General features: G+C 44.9%; 2 protein-coding genes across 5 annotated transcripts in view; one reads left to right on the plus strand and one right to left on the minus strand.

Annotated features, from left to right (window-relative positions):
- Window positions 1-8410, plus strand: part of GNAZ (G protein subunit alpha z) — a 40170-nt gene extending 31760 nt beyond the window's left edge. Inside the window, exon 3 of the mRNA XM_082203384.1 lies at window positions 6360-8410. Within this exon, the coding sequence (XP_082059510.1) occupies window positions 6360-6704 (345 nt within the window). The 3' untranslated portion in view covers window positions 6705-8410. The remainder of the gene's footprint in view (window positions 1-6359) is intronic.
- The window catches only part of RSPH14 (radial spoke head 14 homolog), a 61330-nt gene extending 44450 nt beyond the window's left edge, over window positions 1-16880 (minus strand). The window contains exons 1-4 of one of the 4 annotated variants that reach the window (XM_082203391.1): window positions 16673-16880; window positions 15907-16136; window positions 13678-13780; window positions 13415-13533 (exon numbers count right to left, since the gene is read on the minus strand). In XM_082203391.1, coding sequence (XP_082059517.1) covers window positions 13415-13533; window positions 13678-13780; window positions 15907-16108 — 424 coding nt within the window. In that variant the 5' untranslated portion in view covers window positions 16109-16136; window positions 16673-16880. Of the gene's footprint in view, window positions 1-13414; window positions 13534-13677; window positions 13781-15906; window positions 16137-16385; window positions 16639-16672 lie in introns of those variants that run through there. The other 3 variants (XM_082203390.1, XM_082203393.1, XM_082203392.1) reach the window with 3 other exon arrangements.
- Between the last annotated feature and the right edge of the window lie 164 nt (window positions 16881-17044).

Below are 17044 nucleotides of genomic sequence, written 5' to 3' on the forward strand. Positions count from 1 at the left end.
TTTCAAAGCCTGTACTGTAGCCAAGGTGAATCCCTAAGAGATTGCTATGCTGACATAGCAGCGTCAGCGGCTTACAGGTCTTGCTTTGAGCACAGCAGCCCATGGATCCTCAATCTCAGATTCCCAAAGAAGGCATTACTAGGGATGGACATCCTCCTGCTTCCCCAGCATTCTCTGGAGGGTCATTAGGACCAGAGCAGAGAGACACGCCCTTTCCTGCTATCCAATGAACTATCAAGGGCAGTACAATTCACTCTTGTCAGAAGCCCAAACTGACCACTTGCTTAGGGCTTTTGAAATCAGGGTTTAGCCTGCATGTCATTAGCCCAAGTGCTACAGGTTGTCCACCCTGGTATAGTGCTTGCCTTAAGGGTGCAACTAATTGTTACCAAACAAAAAACCTGGAGAATAATTTCCATATCTGGTTTTCCTTTCCCAGTGCCTTCCTGTGGGTCCTGGCACCCAGACTCTGGGGGCAGATTTTGTGAAGAGGAGGAGGACTTGGCATGGTGGGGGTGGCACTGTCTGCAGCACCTCTCTCTCTTTTCATTGGCTGATTCTGCCCCCCCCCGAGCCAAGATTTGAGCTGCAGCCCTGCAAACATGCTTATTATGGTACTGCAGCTAAGGAGGCCTCTTAAGGCCAAGCTGCCCTCATCTCCAGACTGCAGAGCAAGCATTACTGTGACATGGCTGCAAAATCAGGGCATAAGAGACTTATTTTTTGTCCCACCTTCCTCCCAAGCTGGCTCACAACATCGATTAAGACAGTTGCAGCTAAAAACACACCATCAATTAAAATATTTTTTAAAAAAACCAATTAAAGAAGTACAGTGGTACCTCGGGTTACATACGCTTCAGGTTACAGACTCCGCTAACCCAGAAATAGTGCTTCGGGTTAAGAACTTTGGTTCAGGATGAGAACAGAAATCATGCTCCGGCGGCGTGGCTGCAGCAGGAGGCCCCATTAGCTAAAGTGGTGCTTCAGGTTAAGAACAGTTTCAGGTTAAGAACGGACCTCTGGAATGAATTAAGTACTTAACCCGAGGTACCACTGTAACCCTATTAAAAATTACTAAAACCAATTTAAAGTGCAAACACGCAAAGTGCAACACCCACCCTCAGAAGAACCTGTCACAACAGACATTAAGTGGCCAAAGGCCTGCTAGAACAAGGAAGTCTTTGCTTGCCAGCAAAAGGAAAGCAGAGAGGGAGTCAGGCAAAGCTTCCATGGAAGGGCATTCTACAGTCTGGTAGCAGACATCAAGAAGGCCTTCTCTCATGTCCTCAGCAAATGTGCCTGTGAAGGTGGTGGGACTGAGAGTGGCGTCTCCCCAGAAGATGTCAAAGCCCAGACAGGCTCATATAGGGAGATATGGCTGCTTCAGGCAGCCTGGACCCAAGCCATATAGGGCTTTGGAGGTGGAATAGGAAAAATCATTCACCCCTGAAAAGCAGACTGGTCTCTGTGTTAGGGAATCATTCTGCCAGAAACAAGTAGAAAGTTTCTAGAAGGCTACATAGTTTTTCCTTTATATATGGGAGTGGCACTCTGGGCTTAATTATCATCAGCTGGAAGTGCAAATAAGAAGAAGACATCTGTCCGAAGAGTATTGCCTGTAAAATATTCTGAAGGACTGCTCCTGTAATTTACGACGTGTAGGAGATGAAAGACTTTTGTTTGAAAGTGTGCAGTTAATTGCTGTTTATGTTAACAGTTGAAAATATATTGGCTACCGTAATGCTTGTACCCGGTCTGGGAATAAAATCTCTTGACCGAGACTTCACAGAGTTTGTGTGAGTCATCTTTAGAACAACTTCGTCATTGTCCACTGCTTCTGCGCAAGAGACAGAAAGAAGATAAACTCTGCTAAACAGTTTTAAAGAGGTTTTACCTAACCACCAGTATCTGCGCAGTGAAAGTGTGTGGTCGGTAATCTCTAATACTCTGCTGCCTTGTATGGATGGAGGCAAGAATGCAGCTTCCACAATTAAAAGTAGAAGCAGCAGCCAGGAAATATATTATCAAATCTGCCATTAGTTCTCTGATGCAAATTAAAGAAGAAAAGGCAAGAGACCGATTTTATTTTTAAACAAATTCAGAAAGAGCTTAATAGGGAAATATATCCCTATTACGGTAAATGCTTAAAGGATTATGTGGAGGTGAATGTGGGAGTGGGAGGGACCGCAAGAATAATAGTATACAGTGGAAAATAATTACCCACTCCATTTGCAGACAGTTTTTAATGGAGAAATATTAGGGGCTTAAGCTACAGTTTCCCCCTCAGGCCGCCATCTTGGCAAAGTAGCCCTTGCTGTGATAAACTGCAGCTGGGTTTGGTGTAATTATGACCAAAGGGGGCGAATTGCCCCCTTTCTGTACCGGCAGTCAGGAGGGGAGCTGCAGGCAATGGGAAGGGTGCCTTTGGGGGGCTGCCTGGCGAAGGCTGTGCTTGTACCCAGTCTGTCTGCGGAAGATGAGGTTGCCGTATACACACACAAACAGGTTTGCTGCTTTGAGCTGCTCTTGGCTCCTGTCTTGCTGTGGAATAAAATAAGCACATAGGGTTCGCTGATGGGTGGGGACAGACATACCTTTTCCTCAGCTGCATTTGTTGTCCTTCCTTAAAGATGGGGACCTCATGAGACTGATCTGCGTTTCTGTAACCTCCAAAATGGACTGCTGCACAGTAGTGCAGAGGAGGCTGCAGCGAGTGCAGAGGGTTGTCACTTAGAGTCTTCTAATGACTGGGGTGAAAGGTGTGAGCATGTCCAGTCCAAATAGGCTTCTGGGCTTTAAGGCCCCTTCGGGCCTACGACCCATACAAGCCTCAGGGACCTTGGAAATACTACACAAGAGGCAGCAGAACTCTTTATGTCCTCACATCCTCTGCAGCGAGTCACTGTGAGAGGGAGGGAAGGAAACACCTCCAACCCACCTCCTTGCTTTCTGATGGGGTGGGCTTGGGGTAGGTGGTGGGGAGGAAAAGCAAGAGGCCTTTTCCAGTCTGGATTCTGATCCCTGAGGGACAAGGGTTGGTGACGGGGGCTTAGCAGCTCAACTATGCTTTTGAACAGGCATTTAACAACTGCCAAAGCTGGTTTCTGAGGTCAGACCCAGGAGAACTTTGCTGGCACCTACAGCTTCTTTGCTTGCTGTAGCAAATGCCCCTCTGTGGAGTACTAGGCCTGAAAGCCTTGCCAGGTCTGTACCAGGAACATCTACCTCACCCCATTTGTAAAGAGCATAAAGGGCTTGCTAAGAACCTGCAACTCTATGAAACGATCCAAGTAACATTTGTGCTCCTGCCTGTGGGTCTCTGTACCACCCACCACCCTCTTTCGCATAGTTTCAGCTCACATATGAAGAATCTTATGAAGACTCCTCCAGAAAACTTATGAAGAATCCTCTGCCATTGGGGGACACTTGGTGTGGACACTTTGCAAACCTTTGTGTGGAATGTTTTGTGCCTGTCTCTGTGCCTGCTTCAGTGCTACAGTACCTGACACACACACACACACACACACACACACACACACACAATCTTTCCCCGTGTTTCTGAATATATTTACACCTATAATATCGCTATGCTTATTTGCTATTTCCATGGAAACCTGAGTAGGAACTTCAAGTGACTGCATTCAATTACAGTGGTTAGACAAAAGTGTGTTCCCTCGTTGTCTACCGTCAGGCCATTTTCTGGCAGAGCTGATCCAAGCTAAGTGCTGATATAATGACTGATTGATTTTTATATGTATCACCTTATTTCACTAGTTCAGGGCTGGTTACCATCTGAAAAGATAACATGTAAGACATACAAAGTGCAATGCTCAAGCTATTAACACTGTTCTGAAATAGTCAATATGCAAGCTTACAGCTGGAGCCCTTCTGGCTGGCTGCTTCATCCCTCTCCACTCCAAGTTCACAGCCCCTTTTGCAGATGGGGACTAACTTCCCCAAACCATTCTTTTCTCCCGCTTTGCCTTTGCTCATTTTACCTCATCTAATATTCTGTGAATCATCTTGATTTTCCCTCTGAGCTGAATTCCTTTTTCTGCTCTAGACAGAGAAGATTTCAGGTGGGGGGTGGGGGGAGCCTGGCTGCCAGAGAAACCCAGTGGTTGATGATGATGGAAAGTAGAGGAGCCCTGGACTTCTCTGAAACGCCAGAGATGTAAGATGAACTCATTGTGCTCTCAGGGCGTAGGGGTGGAATGCGACACTGTGACAAAATCGCACAAGTGGGGGAAATCAGTATTACAAGAGGGAACTTTGCTACTGTGTCCTTCAGTTTTGAAAAGAGGCAAGTGAGAGTGAAGCTTTATTCTGTCAGACCCTGGATTCCATTTCAGAATCACAAAAGCTGGTGATCTGCTTCAGAGTGTGATTCAATCATAGAGCCATTAATGAAGAGCATCATTCACAAATGGCATTAATCTGCAGGGGCATTTGCAGTGGAGAGGACATGACTCAAAGGGAGGGCATAAGGTAAGAGCTCTTGAATTAGTCCCAGGAATTCTAAAGCATGAACAAGCATGACCTTGGATGCTTATCCATCTTATAATGATTTGCTTCCTTTATCTTGTGATTTCTCCAGAACCAAGGCTACTCTGCACATGGTTTGTTTCCTCTCTTGAAGGCCTTGACGTATGAACCAGACCAGTGTTATTCCCTGCAGGGTTTTCTGCAAATTTTCTCCGTTTGTTGTATTAAAGTTCCTGGAAGATACTGTTACAAGAATTCAGCCTTGTATAAGCATTTGACTTGTTCATAACATGAATGTTCTGCATTACTCTTTCCATATACTAAAAGCCTCCAAGGCACATTGATCTCTCTTTGTAACTGGCATCACCTTGGGTGGCTTGTGACCTGAGGTGCTCCTAAGAAAGGCCCATCCAGATGGCAGGTTTTGGAAATCGAGCCATTGTTTGGATTGACAACAGCTTGTAGAATTTATGTACTTTCTCCCTCTAAAGGCCTTGTTAATTGTCACTGGCTTACTGTGTTGCTGTTATTATTGTTGTTATTATTATTATATCAAGTAATACCTGGAAAGGGCTAAGGAAATCCAGGCTGCCCACACCCATGCTTTTCTGGTTCAAAACAGCACTACTTGCAGACCTGCTTGTACATATATAAATTTTGAAAACTATTTCCTGCGCAATCCAGGCAAAGTTAAGCAACTTTAAATCCCATCAAGTATGTGCTTAATCCCCTCAATGAAATAAATGAGATTAGAAGTACCTAGCCTCTGCTGGATGGAGTCCAGTGGTCTTGGGCTCTGCTTTCCACAAACAGCTTTTCTATCAGGAATTAGTGCCTGAATCTGCTAGTTTCCCGTTCCCAGCCCCCTTTCCTTCTGTAATGTCTACTAGGCTGTAAGTCTGTGGTCTTAGCTTTGTACAGCACCTAGGATAATGTAGGTGCTTTCTAAACAATAAATAAGCGGGAGGAGGTTTTTGTTCTTTTGATCTGCTGTGCTTGGCAAGAGGAGTACAAGTTTCCTGCGGACACAAATGTAGAAGTGACCATCTGGCACCTGATGAAATGCTTGGCCTTGAACGGTCACAAATGCCGGTTGTGCGGTGGGCTCCCTCCTCTCTGGAAATGATTACTTCAAATACTTTTGAAACGTCGTTTTTTAGTGGAGTTCAAAGTTATGTCTTCACTAAATAGGAAACAGCGTACCATGGACAGCTCCATGCGAAATCATCCTAGCAGCAGGATGGCTATAAAAAATGTATGTTGTTAAATGATGTCTTGGGCTTGCTTGACATGTGATGAAGTTCTCTAAACAGAAAGCGTTTCTCCTCTGCAAGGAAGCAGCACATAAATCTGCCTATGTGGCGCCAATGAGACTGAAGGAGAAGGGTTGTAACTCTGTGGCCAAGTGGATGGTTTGCATGCAGTAGGTTGTGGGAGTGTGGATGTGCACGTGTGAACATGAGTTTGGAAAACTGTTTTTCCATTTTACAACTGGTGCTGTGAAAGCCTTATGTGTTTGTTTGGTTCCTCTACCAGAACGAGAGAGAAAGAGATCTGCTGTTTCCAAGTTTAAATTAGCCAGTGTTTGCAAAGCCTGGCACTCTCCTGACATTTTGGACCTCAACTCCCATCAGCCCCAGACACCACAGCCATGTTGGGTGGAGCTGATGGAAGCTTTAATCCAACAATATCTGGAAGGCAGCAGACTACTCAAGGCTGGTACAAGCTAACACTTCTTGAAAAGAAAATCCATCTTTGGGGCAGCTTGGGTGAGAAGCACCTTAAGACTATTCACTGAGGTGGCTATGGCTGTTGAGGTTCCTGCGTAATTTTGTGTGCGATTCTTTTGCTGATGCTTCTGTCTTTTCCCACAGAGTCGGATGGCTGAGAGCCTTCGTCTTTTTGACTCAATTTGCAACAACAACTGGTTTATCAACACCTCCCTCATCCTCTTCCTGAATAAGAAGGATCTGCTGGCTGAAAAAATCCGCCGCATCCCTCTGACAGTCTGTTTTCCAGAGTACAAAGGCCAAAACACTTACGAGGAGGCAGCTGTCTACATCCAGCGTCAGTTTGAGGACTTGAATCGCAACAAGGAGACCAAGGAGATTTATTCACATTTCACTTGCGCCACTGACACCAGTAATATCCAGTTTGTGTTTGATGCGGTGACAGACGTCATCATTCAGAACAACCTCAAGTATATTGGTCTTTGTTGAGGATCTGTGCAGATGAATCTGGTTTCTTAAGGTGATGTGAAACAGGCGAGCCACAGCTGCTTGCCACAGTGGAAACAATGGCGTAGTGCTTGGAAGACCCAGTCACGGAAGGGAGAAATCTGAAGTATGTTCACAGATCCCTTCAACTGCCCACACACCTTTTTGCAAAAACAATGTCTTGGAGTGTGCAAGCCTCCCACCAAATGGCGAGGTTCTGAACTGTATGGAAGTGTTTTCACTACTATCACATCATCCACTGGCTCATTCCGTCTGTTTCATTCCCCCCCCCCACGAGATAGCAGAGCTTACCATGTTCTATGTATAATGAGACAGATTGTTGTCCTTATTGTCCTAGAAGCCATCATACTGTTGGAATTATGCAGAGCTGGTGAGTTGGGGAGAGGGCTGTGTTGCAACTCCCAACCCCCAAGAGGGAAGAGACCAGAGGCTAGAGAACAGGCATATCTGAGCAAAGGGTTCCTTTAACCTACCGTCTGGTACTTGACCTGTACCAGATCATGTACACATGGATCAAGCGTGCACAGGCACCTAACTTGCAGCAAGTACAAAGTACATACTAGATACACACATTGTCTTTGCATCATGGTTTATCATGAATTATCTCTCTGTGGAAGGAACTGATAGTGCAGAATCATCCCTGTGAGTCCCTGCCACCCTGACCAGTATAGCCCCTTCTGCTGTTCACAACTTCAACATGTGTGCAAAAAATAAGAAATGAATGGAAATGTTAAGTAATGACAAGGCCAAATTGTGGTCAGTGTTTCTTCTACCAGTGAGGAGTTTTATACATCAAAAGTCTTCTTTTACATCTTTTTTTGCCAAATCTTTGTGCTCTTTCACAAAAACTCTAAAAGTCGAATAAGTGGTTGAGTGTTGTTGGTTTTTTTTAAATACAGATATATGAAGGTATACATTTTTTTAAATTATTGTTTTGTGTCTGGATTTTGAGTGTGCCAACGGACAATCCTGTTCCATTGCTCCAAGGAAATTCTGACAAGTATGGCAACATTTGCAACAGCCTTTCTAAACACAGGAGCCAATGAAACTGTGTACAATATAGCCTTTTAAGTCATTTTGTTTTGTTTTGGGAGGGGGGTGTTTATTTTTAAAAAATGTGCTGTAATTATTAGGTGAACAGATGAGTGATATGAACAATACTTAAATGTCTTGATATTTAAATTTACAAAACTTAGTGGAATTTAAGGAATGAAAGTGATGCATTCCTCGGCTCCCTTTCATCCTGTATGCCAATAATACTGGATGGCATATTACTCTAGCAAATTTACAGCTAAGTTTGAATGCCTGAGAAGCTGTGTGTGAACTTACTGGATAATCTCACATGGATCCTAGGGCCAGTGCCCAGGCGGTTCCTTCTTCTCCCCCTTGTCCCTTGCAAAAGACTTCTTACAGACTTCAGTGTAAGCTAAGTGTGTAAATAAATATACATTCAAGAATCGTAAAGCACATAAATGCACACACATACACACACACACACACTTGCTCTTACACTTACACACACACACACAAAATCTCCTCCTGCCTCCCTCCGTTCCCCAGTTGTATGAAGATTAGTGAGAATTCTCAGCCAAGGGCTCTAAGAAAAACCTAAAGAGAAAACAGTGAATGATAAAAAAAATTACCGGCTGTCCACTTTTAAGAAAATAAATCTGAATGATCTTAACTGATTTATGGTGTGTGTATGTAATGTTTGTAGATCTTGTGATTCTAGATTCCACACAGCTGGGTTCTTACGTCATTTGCTGCAAGTATGCGTTCTTCTGGCATTAAAAACCTGTTTAGTTCTAATTGCTTATGCGATGCAATAAAGCCAGTACAGCTACTGAATAGGAAATGGGGGGACAATTCTGTTCAGAAAAAGCTGAAACAGCTGGAGGTTAAAGGGTGTGAATAGTACTTTCTGGCAGAAGGGGATTCTCCTGCTGCTTAGCCCCAAGGGGCACTTCTCATGAACACCTATTGCTACAACCATCTTTAAAGGAAGAGTAACGTTTTTTCAGAATTGCTGGTGCCAGTGGTAGCCAATACTTGTGAATCTTGTTGAATGTAAGGGACCAATTGCTGAGTAGAGTATCAATTTGAGGAGAGTAGCAAAACGACAAAATGAGCTGTGACACTTTGGAAGAGGTGTCCTTTTACTCTGAAGTAAAAGGCCTCAGAGGTCAGTGGAAGTGCCTTTGTCAGCTCTCTTCTCCTGGAACTGGAATCTACGGATTCTTGTCATTATTTTAAAATGAAGTGCTGAGCTTGTACCTGCATGCCCCTTGATAGATTGGGGGGGGGGGGAGGACTGGAGCAGAAAAGAGGAGAGAGAAAGAGCACTTGAAACAGGATTGTGAAATAGCCAAGTTCAGTTTCTACTAAAGGAAATTAGCAGGCAAGTTCTAGCTGAATTCATGATGTTTGTTTTCAATAAAAGGAGACTGCCAGTGGAGGTCAGCAGTGACTGCCGGGAAGGAAAAGATCAGTCCAAACCACGTCTCTAATAAGAGTAGAAGCTCTGGCACAATTTGTTATAGGAAGAAGACTTTACAATGTTGCTCTTCAGTGGAGGCTTAGAGCAGAAGACCATGGCAGATTATCCTGGGAGGCAGTGAGGGTTCTCCCCACGCCACCCCCGGTACAAATATCAGTAGCAGATGGATGAGAACTTGCTGATCTGCCTGAATCCTAATGCTTTATTATGGAATCACCTTTCATGGGCGAAAGCTTCCTTCCTGAGATGTGTAAGGTAGATAGTGAATGAAGAATCTACGGAGATGAGCTATTGCTGCTTGAAGCTCATGCCAAAACGAACCATGTAGGAGTAGGGATTGATTGAAACCACTGAGGTGAGTAATGTTACATAGGACTGTATATTTGGCCTCTAAGGTTACAGCACTTTGGGGGGGTGGGGTATTCTTTGAGCCATGTTAAAAATCCCAGACACTCCAAAGCCAATTTTCAAGCACACCAGGAGATAATTTAAACCATGGAATGATGTTTTAGAATTCTGTGGTAGACAAATTGGGAGTGAATCCGACCTTTTTGCAACAGGGAATATCTCCAGTCCTGCATCTTTGGGAGAGTTCAGCCAAGACTGGATGATGGAAACCATAGCCATGTCCAGCACACTTAATTAAGAAGGAATTTTACTGAAGGCATCAGGAGTATGCTTAAGAGAGACTGTAGCACATATGAAGCAGCACAGCTTCATGTAGCAATTTATCATTTATTACATCCTTCCTTTCTGCCTCAGTTACAGGCACAAAAGGTCACTTGTGTCATAAATCAATAAAGACAATTATTCCCTTTATTTCGAAAGCTCAATAGCAAATGCAGATCCTCGTGTAGCCAAAATGGCACCATGGAGCATAAGACTCTCAGGGTCATGAATTTGAGCCCCACATTGGGTGAAAGATTTCTGCATTGTAGTGGGTTGGACTAGATGATTCTCGTGGTTCCTTCGAACTCTACAATTCTGTGATTCAAGACAAGTGAGGAGGCAACAGCAAGCTGGGTGGGGGTACCCCAAGCAAGGTTTACAAAAAATTGCAAAAAGAATTTTGGGAAAGCCCCAAAGCAGCTCAATGAGGAGGACCAAACATGCTGGCTGGCTGGAAGAGTGGACAGCAGAACTCCGGACAGCTACATTTTGTTGCAGAGTCCCCCTTGTTAAAAAAGAGACAGTAGAGAGTATAATAGGTATCAGCCAATCAAATATAAAGCAAGTCACAGGGCCGAAGAACATGGCAGCACATTCAAACATCTAGGCATGGCAACACAGCAAACCCCAATGTGCATTCCCACCACCAACCAAACTTCAGACAGTCTTGGGGTGCACAGCAACGCCTCATGTCGTTGGAGCTGGTCCTTTAGGTATTCCTGTCCCTACCCTGTTTAGTACAAGGCAGATAAATTCAGGATTTGTGGATTGCATTTCATATTCTCTAGCAGTCTTATTTCAGTGAATCCAATGAAAACATCTGCTTGGTGTTAATCTTGTACAATGTGCCTCCTTGTTAACAGGCTGCTCAGCCTCAACGTTGTTTTAAATAAGCCCTTTAGCCCCTTGAAACTTAAAGCTTAACTCTGGATGCAGCTGTGCAAGGTGAGGGCTAATGCCAGCTGTGCAAGGTAAGGGCTAATGCAGCTGTGCAAGGTAAGGGCTAGTGACACAGGAAGTGAACAACTGGGGGGGGGGGTTGTGTCTCTTTATGAACAGGAGGAGGGGAACTAACCCTCCTTGTCACATGCTGATAGCATGCAACTTATGCGGGAGTTATGTTCTGGGGATCTCGCCTAAAGCCAAAATCACATATAGTTAAAACACATTGGGGTAAACACGGAGAGGGATCACAGAAGTCTTTGTTTCTTGGACATCCCTCCTCCTCCTGCCCCCCCCCTTTTTGCCATGTGTATAAAGCTGAATGTGCACAAGTTAAATGTGCATAACTTGTGGGCTTACTGTATAAGCAAATGCTTGACTTTATACCTGGTTCCTTTTTGCATATGGAGAATCACAAAACTTCTATTGAGCCATCCGCAATGCCTGGAGACAGTCAGGTTGGGCACCCATAGTAGTGACCAGAAGAGGAATGACCGCTGGGAGGAGCGCAGAGAGAAGAAACACAATAGTGCATCTGCAGCAGCACAACCAGAAGCTACCCCAGTTGCAGCAAAACATGTATCTCCTGTATTGGTCTCTACAGCCACAGTGGGCGCTGCAATCTTCCAACAGTTTGACTTCACACACACACACACCCTGCCCGCAAGGTGCACTCCTCCATTGTCTCCCAAGACATAGACGGATGCCAACAACAACTGAGAACAAAGCACCATTCTGAAAGGTACGGTCTCCTCTACTGGCCGTGTCATCATCATCCACTGACATTAGCAAAGGGTTAGGAACCCCCTGCCTGGGGTCTGCACACACAACTCTGCTAATACAGTGGTACCTCGGGTTACATACACTTCAGGTTACATACGCTTCAGGTTACAGACTCCGTTAACCCAGAAATATTACCTTGGGTTAAGAACTTTGCTTCAGGATGAGAACAGAAATCGTGCAGCAGCGGTGCTGCGGCAGCAGGAGGCCCCATTAGCTAAAGTGGTGCTTCAGGTTAAGAACAGATCTCCAGAATGAATTAAGTTCTTAACCCGAGGTACCACTATAAGCCTGAGCTTTTATTCAGTTTGGCAATCTCCTGAGAGGCGGGGGTAATCACAAACACACACGACACAGAGCTGGTAAACACCTTTGAACACTGATACTTTTCCTGTCTTTAATTCAGGCTTGTAAATAGTCACTTGCCTGGTTGCCTGTAGCAAGAAAAAAATCTCCCCTAGGCGACAGAGTAGGTAAGCTATTGCCCGTCAGAAGAGGAAGGTGGGCTTGCTTTTATTTGGTAGCTCACTGAGTGTTCACTAGCAACAAGGAACCAGATCACATGCTGTACGAACTAGAAGTGTGAATCATTCTTTATGCAGAAGCTTAGAAGAGCAATGTGTGATGTTCTGGCTCCACCAAGAGACAACTGAACTTTACTACTACATAAGATACATTTCTTGCATAGTGCCGTTAGTCTACCTGGCTCTTTACACAGTGGCAAAGCAAAAAAAAAGGCAAAAAGCCATCCCTGCCCTGAAGAACATCTGACCTATATTGAAATCCCACTGCAGGGCTGGGAGGGAATTGGGAACCATGAGAGGGAGGGAGGGAGGATGAAGTAACAAGGGATAATGTGGACAGGCAGCAATAAACAAGTAAAATGGATCACAGACAATAGGGTTGCTGGGGGTTTTTTTAATCTGTTACTGCATAACCTTACATAGTGTTTGTACAACAACCTTGTAAACATAAGCCAGTATTATTACCCTTAATAATACACTTGAGAGGCTAAAACTGAGCACTTTGTCTAAAGACCACAGTGTGGACTTGATAATTCTAGTTGATCTCATCTTAAGTGTCATACTACATCGGCTCAGCAAAGGCAAGGACGGTTCCTTTCACTCAAAGAATTTTAAGAGAAAGAAGCAGAGGCAAAACTGGTTTCTAACCTGAAGTTCATTGCACACTCAAAATGCTCTCCAGCAACACCAAATCACAAAACCACAGGACCATAGGGTATTTCTAAGCTACACATATGTAGAGCACTTTAAATGGCAAGGCTTTTGTCATGGGACAGCTGAAAATAAGACCCATGCCCCCAGGCCCGCTCACAGAACCAAGATTCCCTGGAGAAAAGGAAATTGCCTCTAAATGAGTTGAAGTAGCCTGTTCAACAGCTGTGGGAGGAGAAGTGACCCAGTTTGCCACCCTCTCCTCCCAACCTTCCTTCAGACCACGGGGGAAATCAAAGGAAAGGTGGGGGCAGCTACCCCCCTAAATCAAGTAAATAAATAAAAATAACTAACAGCTCGGTTCTGTCCCCCTAACATAAAGCCTGCTTCCCCAACATAAATCCTGGCTATGCTTCAGGCATTCTCAATCCACGCCACATAGTGTGTGGGCCACATACACAGACCATGGCTACAGAATAGTAGCTCCAGTTGAGTCAAGCAAGAAAGCCAGGTCACAAGACACAAGGGGGTTAGGTGAAATCAACATGAAATTCTAGCCTTTACTTGGTTATGAGCAGAGCAGTTGAGCAGTCAGCATTGTAAATCTTATGAAATTTAATCCACCTTACCTAGAGGCAATTCTGACACGAGTTTCAGTGCATAATGCATATTCCACCGGCAGATGTCAACAGGATCATCCAAAAGCTGTGCCAGAGCTGGAATGACTCCATTTTCTAGGAAGCCGGTCCTACATTCAGAAAATGTATTGGTAAGAAGTGGTTTGTATAAGCACAATATTAAACTCCCCTATTCGAACCTGGGAAAATATGTTGCAGAACAGAAGAAAATCCCTACTCTAAAATATCTGAATTAAACTTCAGCAAATACCTACCTGCCAACAGAATGTGTTGCCATAATATAAAGAACCTCTGTTGTTTTCCGTCGCACGGTGCTGTCTTCATCTAAAAGCAATATCTTCAAATTATCTAGAAATCCTGAAAGACACATTTTTTAATAATTTTTTTGGTGCCACACTTCAACAGACATCTAGGGCATAATTATAATACACTCATTAAACCACCATAATAGAAAAAACACACAGAAGGCAGTGGTAGAATTAAAAACAGCCACCAAGTAGAATGAAAGCAGTTGCCTCTGAAACTCATCAGAGATGACTATATATTGATTATTTAGAGTGCCCAATGGGCAAATAATATTCACAACCTGTGTATGGTTCTGTTTCTTTATTTCTGTTTTTGTTCTATTAGCTATTGTTATTTTGATCTTTGTAACAATGATGAAGATATATTAATTGAAACTGTTTAAAAAATATTTGCAACCTGTATAAGAATGATCTCCAGGTGAATGAAGTTTGGACACACACATTTTCCTTAACCGTGTGCAAAATAAATATTGAAGTGGGTTGCCTGCTCATGTGCTCTGGAACAGTTTCCTGGGATGCCTTCTGGAATACTTCGGTATCTACTATCATTACAATGTCTTTTAGGTCCTATGATTTATGTACCGTAAGCTCTCCTTTTCAGCTCAAAAGGTTTTTCAAAAGAACATTAAACATTGCTTTGCTGGATCTGACCAAAGGTCCACCCAGTCCAATGTAGCACTTCCCGCAGTGGGTGGGATCTGCCATCTGGTACTGCTAGAAACAGACTGCCTCTAAATTTGGACATCCTGTGCATTAATTGCACTTTCCATGTGTTCATCCTGAACCTACTTTTTGCAGCAGTATGGTACACATACATACTAGCACAAAGGATGCAAAGACAAATAACATTTTGCTGGTATTTACCCACAGTAGGATATCTCTGTAGCTTTGTGATATCCTACTGGAAATGTAGGTATTCTCAACTCGGTCCCTTGTTCCATCAACTGAATTAAATAAGGGGCAGGCAAACACCCACCCTTGCAAATAAATAAATGATCCAACCCCGAACAACTGCCGCCCCTTTTTCCTTTTCAAGAAAACCATTTTATGGCCTGATCTGAATGACTACTAAACCAAAGTTTGGAAAGATCCAGCAGTTTGCTGACCAACCACAGCGCACTGTGACAATGTGCTGCTAGCTTTGCGGCAGGGCAGGTGGTCCCCAGCATGTGACTGAGGAGGTCTGTCCTGCCGCCCACAGGTTCTGCCCCCTCCACATTGCTGCCTTTCACCCTTCTGAAAGTAGGCATGGGAGTAGCATTCTACCTACTATTGCCAATAAAATAGGCTAAAGTGTGGGCTTGGATGTATGGCAATTTATCCAGTCTGCAAATGTACCCATAGACCCAAAGAGATTGGTGATCAAGCCTGTATGTAAGGCCCGTTGTGTCACCCCTCCCCACTTCCACAGGAGCATGTATCATGAACTGCCCTGTGGGAGGGAAGGAGGCAGATGAAGAAGCCACCCAGGCCTGCTATAGTTTGACTATCCCACCATTCTGACCTCTAATAGGGCCATTTTTATCACCCATTACACTGGGGGAAGGATCCTGATGGCTTTGTATATGTTGACATTGTGGATTGTTTATCCCACCCCCCAAAAAGTTGAATATTACCGGTACTTGTACTCCACCTTGGAAGGACTTGTATCCTGAAAGGTAGGATATAGATAAGAGTAAAAGGTAAAGGGACCCCTGACCATTAGGTCCAGTCGTGGACAACTCTGGGGTTGCGGCACTCATCTAGCTTTATTGGCAGAGGGAGCCAGCGTACAGCTTCCGGGTTATGTGGCCAGCATGACTAAGCCGCTTCTGGCGAACCAGAGAAGCGCACGGAAACGCCGTTTACCATCCCGCTGGAGCGGTACCTATTGATCTACTTGCACTTTGATGTGCTTTCAAACTGCTAGGTGGGCAGGAGCAGGGACCAAACAACAGGAGCTCACCCCATCCCAGGGATTCAAACCACCGACCTTCTACCAAATAAATAACCAACAAGGTGCAATCAGTAGAGCATGAGGCTTTGGATCTCAAGGTTGTGGGTTCGAGCTCCAGAATGGGCAAAAGATTCCTGCATTGCAGGGGGTTGGACTAGATGACCCTGGTGGTTCCTTTGAACTCTATGATTCTATAATTCTCATGTTCAGTCCACCAGGGAGGCAAAAGTGGCATCTCTTACCGAGTCTAATGGCTTCATAGACATTCTCTGGGTCGTGCACCAGATCACACAGGGCCATCAGCGCCCGCTGCCGGGTCAGCAGGTCAGGGTCTTCCAGCTCCTCGTTCAGTTTTGGGAGACCCCTTCGGCCATAGGCAATGGGGGCTTTTGTGGGGTCGATATCAGGGGGCAGTTTGGAGGAGATACGGGGCAGGAGCGCCATCTCAAGTTCCTTCTGTACCACAGCAGCCCTAAGAAAGGAAAGGGAAAAAAGCTGCTTAGGGCAAAGGGAGGGAAAACAAGAGCAGCAGTTGTATGTGTCTTTGCTTCAGTTCCAAGACACACGCAACAACAGGACACGTGTCTTTTTTTGTGGGGGGGGGGAGACACCTGTTGCAACTGAAAGCAAGACAGGATCTTAAAGGTAAGTACTGTATCTATCTTTCTCCCCTCCAGCCCCCACCCGCGATTCAATAGGAACAAACAACAATAATATTAACCCTGAAAGAGAAGCACGAAGGAAAAACGTGGGAATTCTTGTTTAAAAATTAAAAATAATAATAATTTAACATCGAAATGAACGATAGCAACTGGGGGAAATATATTACTTGGTGCACACACGCAAAACAGAAATGGCAGAGGGGGAACCCAATAAACCCAGTTTAGCAAAGTGGGGAGAAATGCTCCGAAAGCGGCCGATTCGTCGCCCTGACTAGGCCTCTGGTTGCTAAGCGACCGCGACGCCCTCGCTCCCTACGTCAAGATCTGTGAATACGAAGCTACGCACGCGGGAAAAAACCCCTCTATGAGGTGTTACCGGAGTCCGATTGAGCGCAAATGTCGTAATCCCCGCAAGTGGCGGCTGGGCAGGATGTGTCGTGGTGGGGAGGCCAGGCGAGAGAGAGAGAGAGGTGGTGGCCCTCAAATGCCAGCCTCTGCAGCCCGCGCGGCCCCTGCGGGAAACCCAGACAGCTTCCTCCCAACTGGCGGCTACCAGATTCTTTGGACTACAATTCCCATCAGCCCCAGCAAGCAATGCGGCGGTCTCACCAGCCCTGTGCTCGCTGAGGCTGATGGGAGTTGTAGTCCAAAGTACTTGCAGGGCGCCAGGTTGGGTAAATGCTGAAAGCTCTTAATCGATTGCGTTGCGTTGCCTCTA

This window comes from Podarcis vaucheri (genome assembly GCF_965113315.1).
Source record: "Podarcis vaucheri genome assembly, chromosome: 16".
Lineage (NCBI taxonomy): Eukaryota > Metazoa > Chordata > Lepidosauria > Squamata > Lacertidae > Podarcis > Podarcis vaucheri.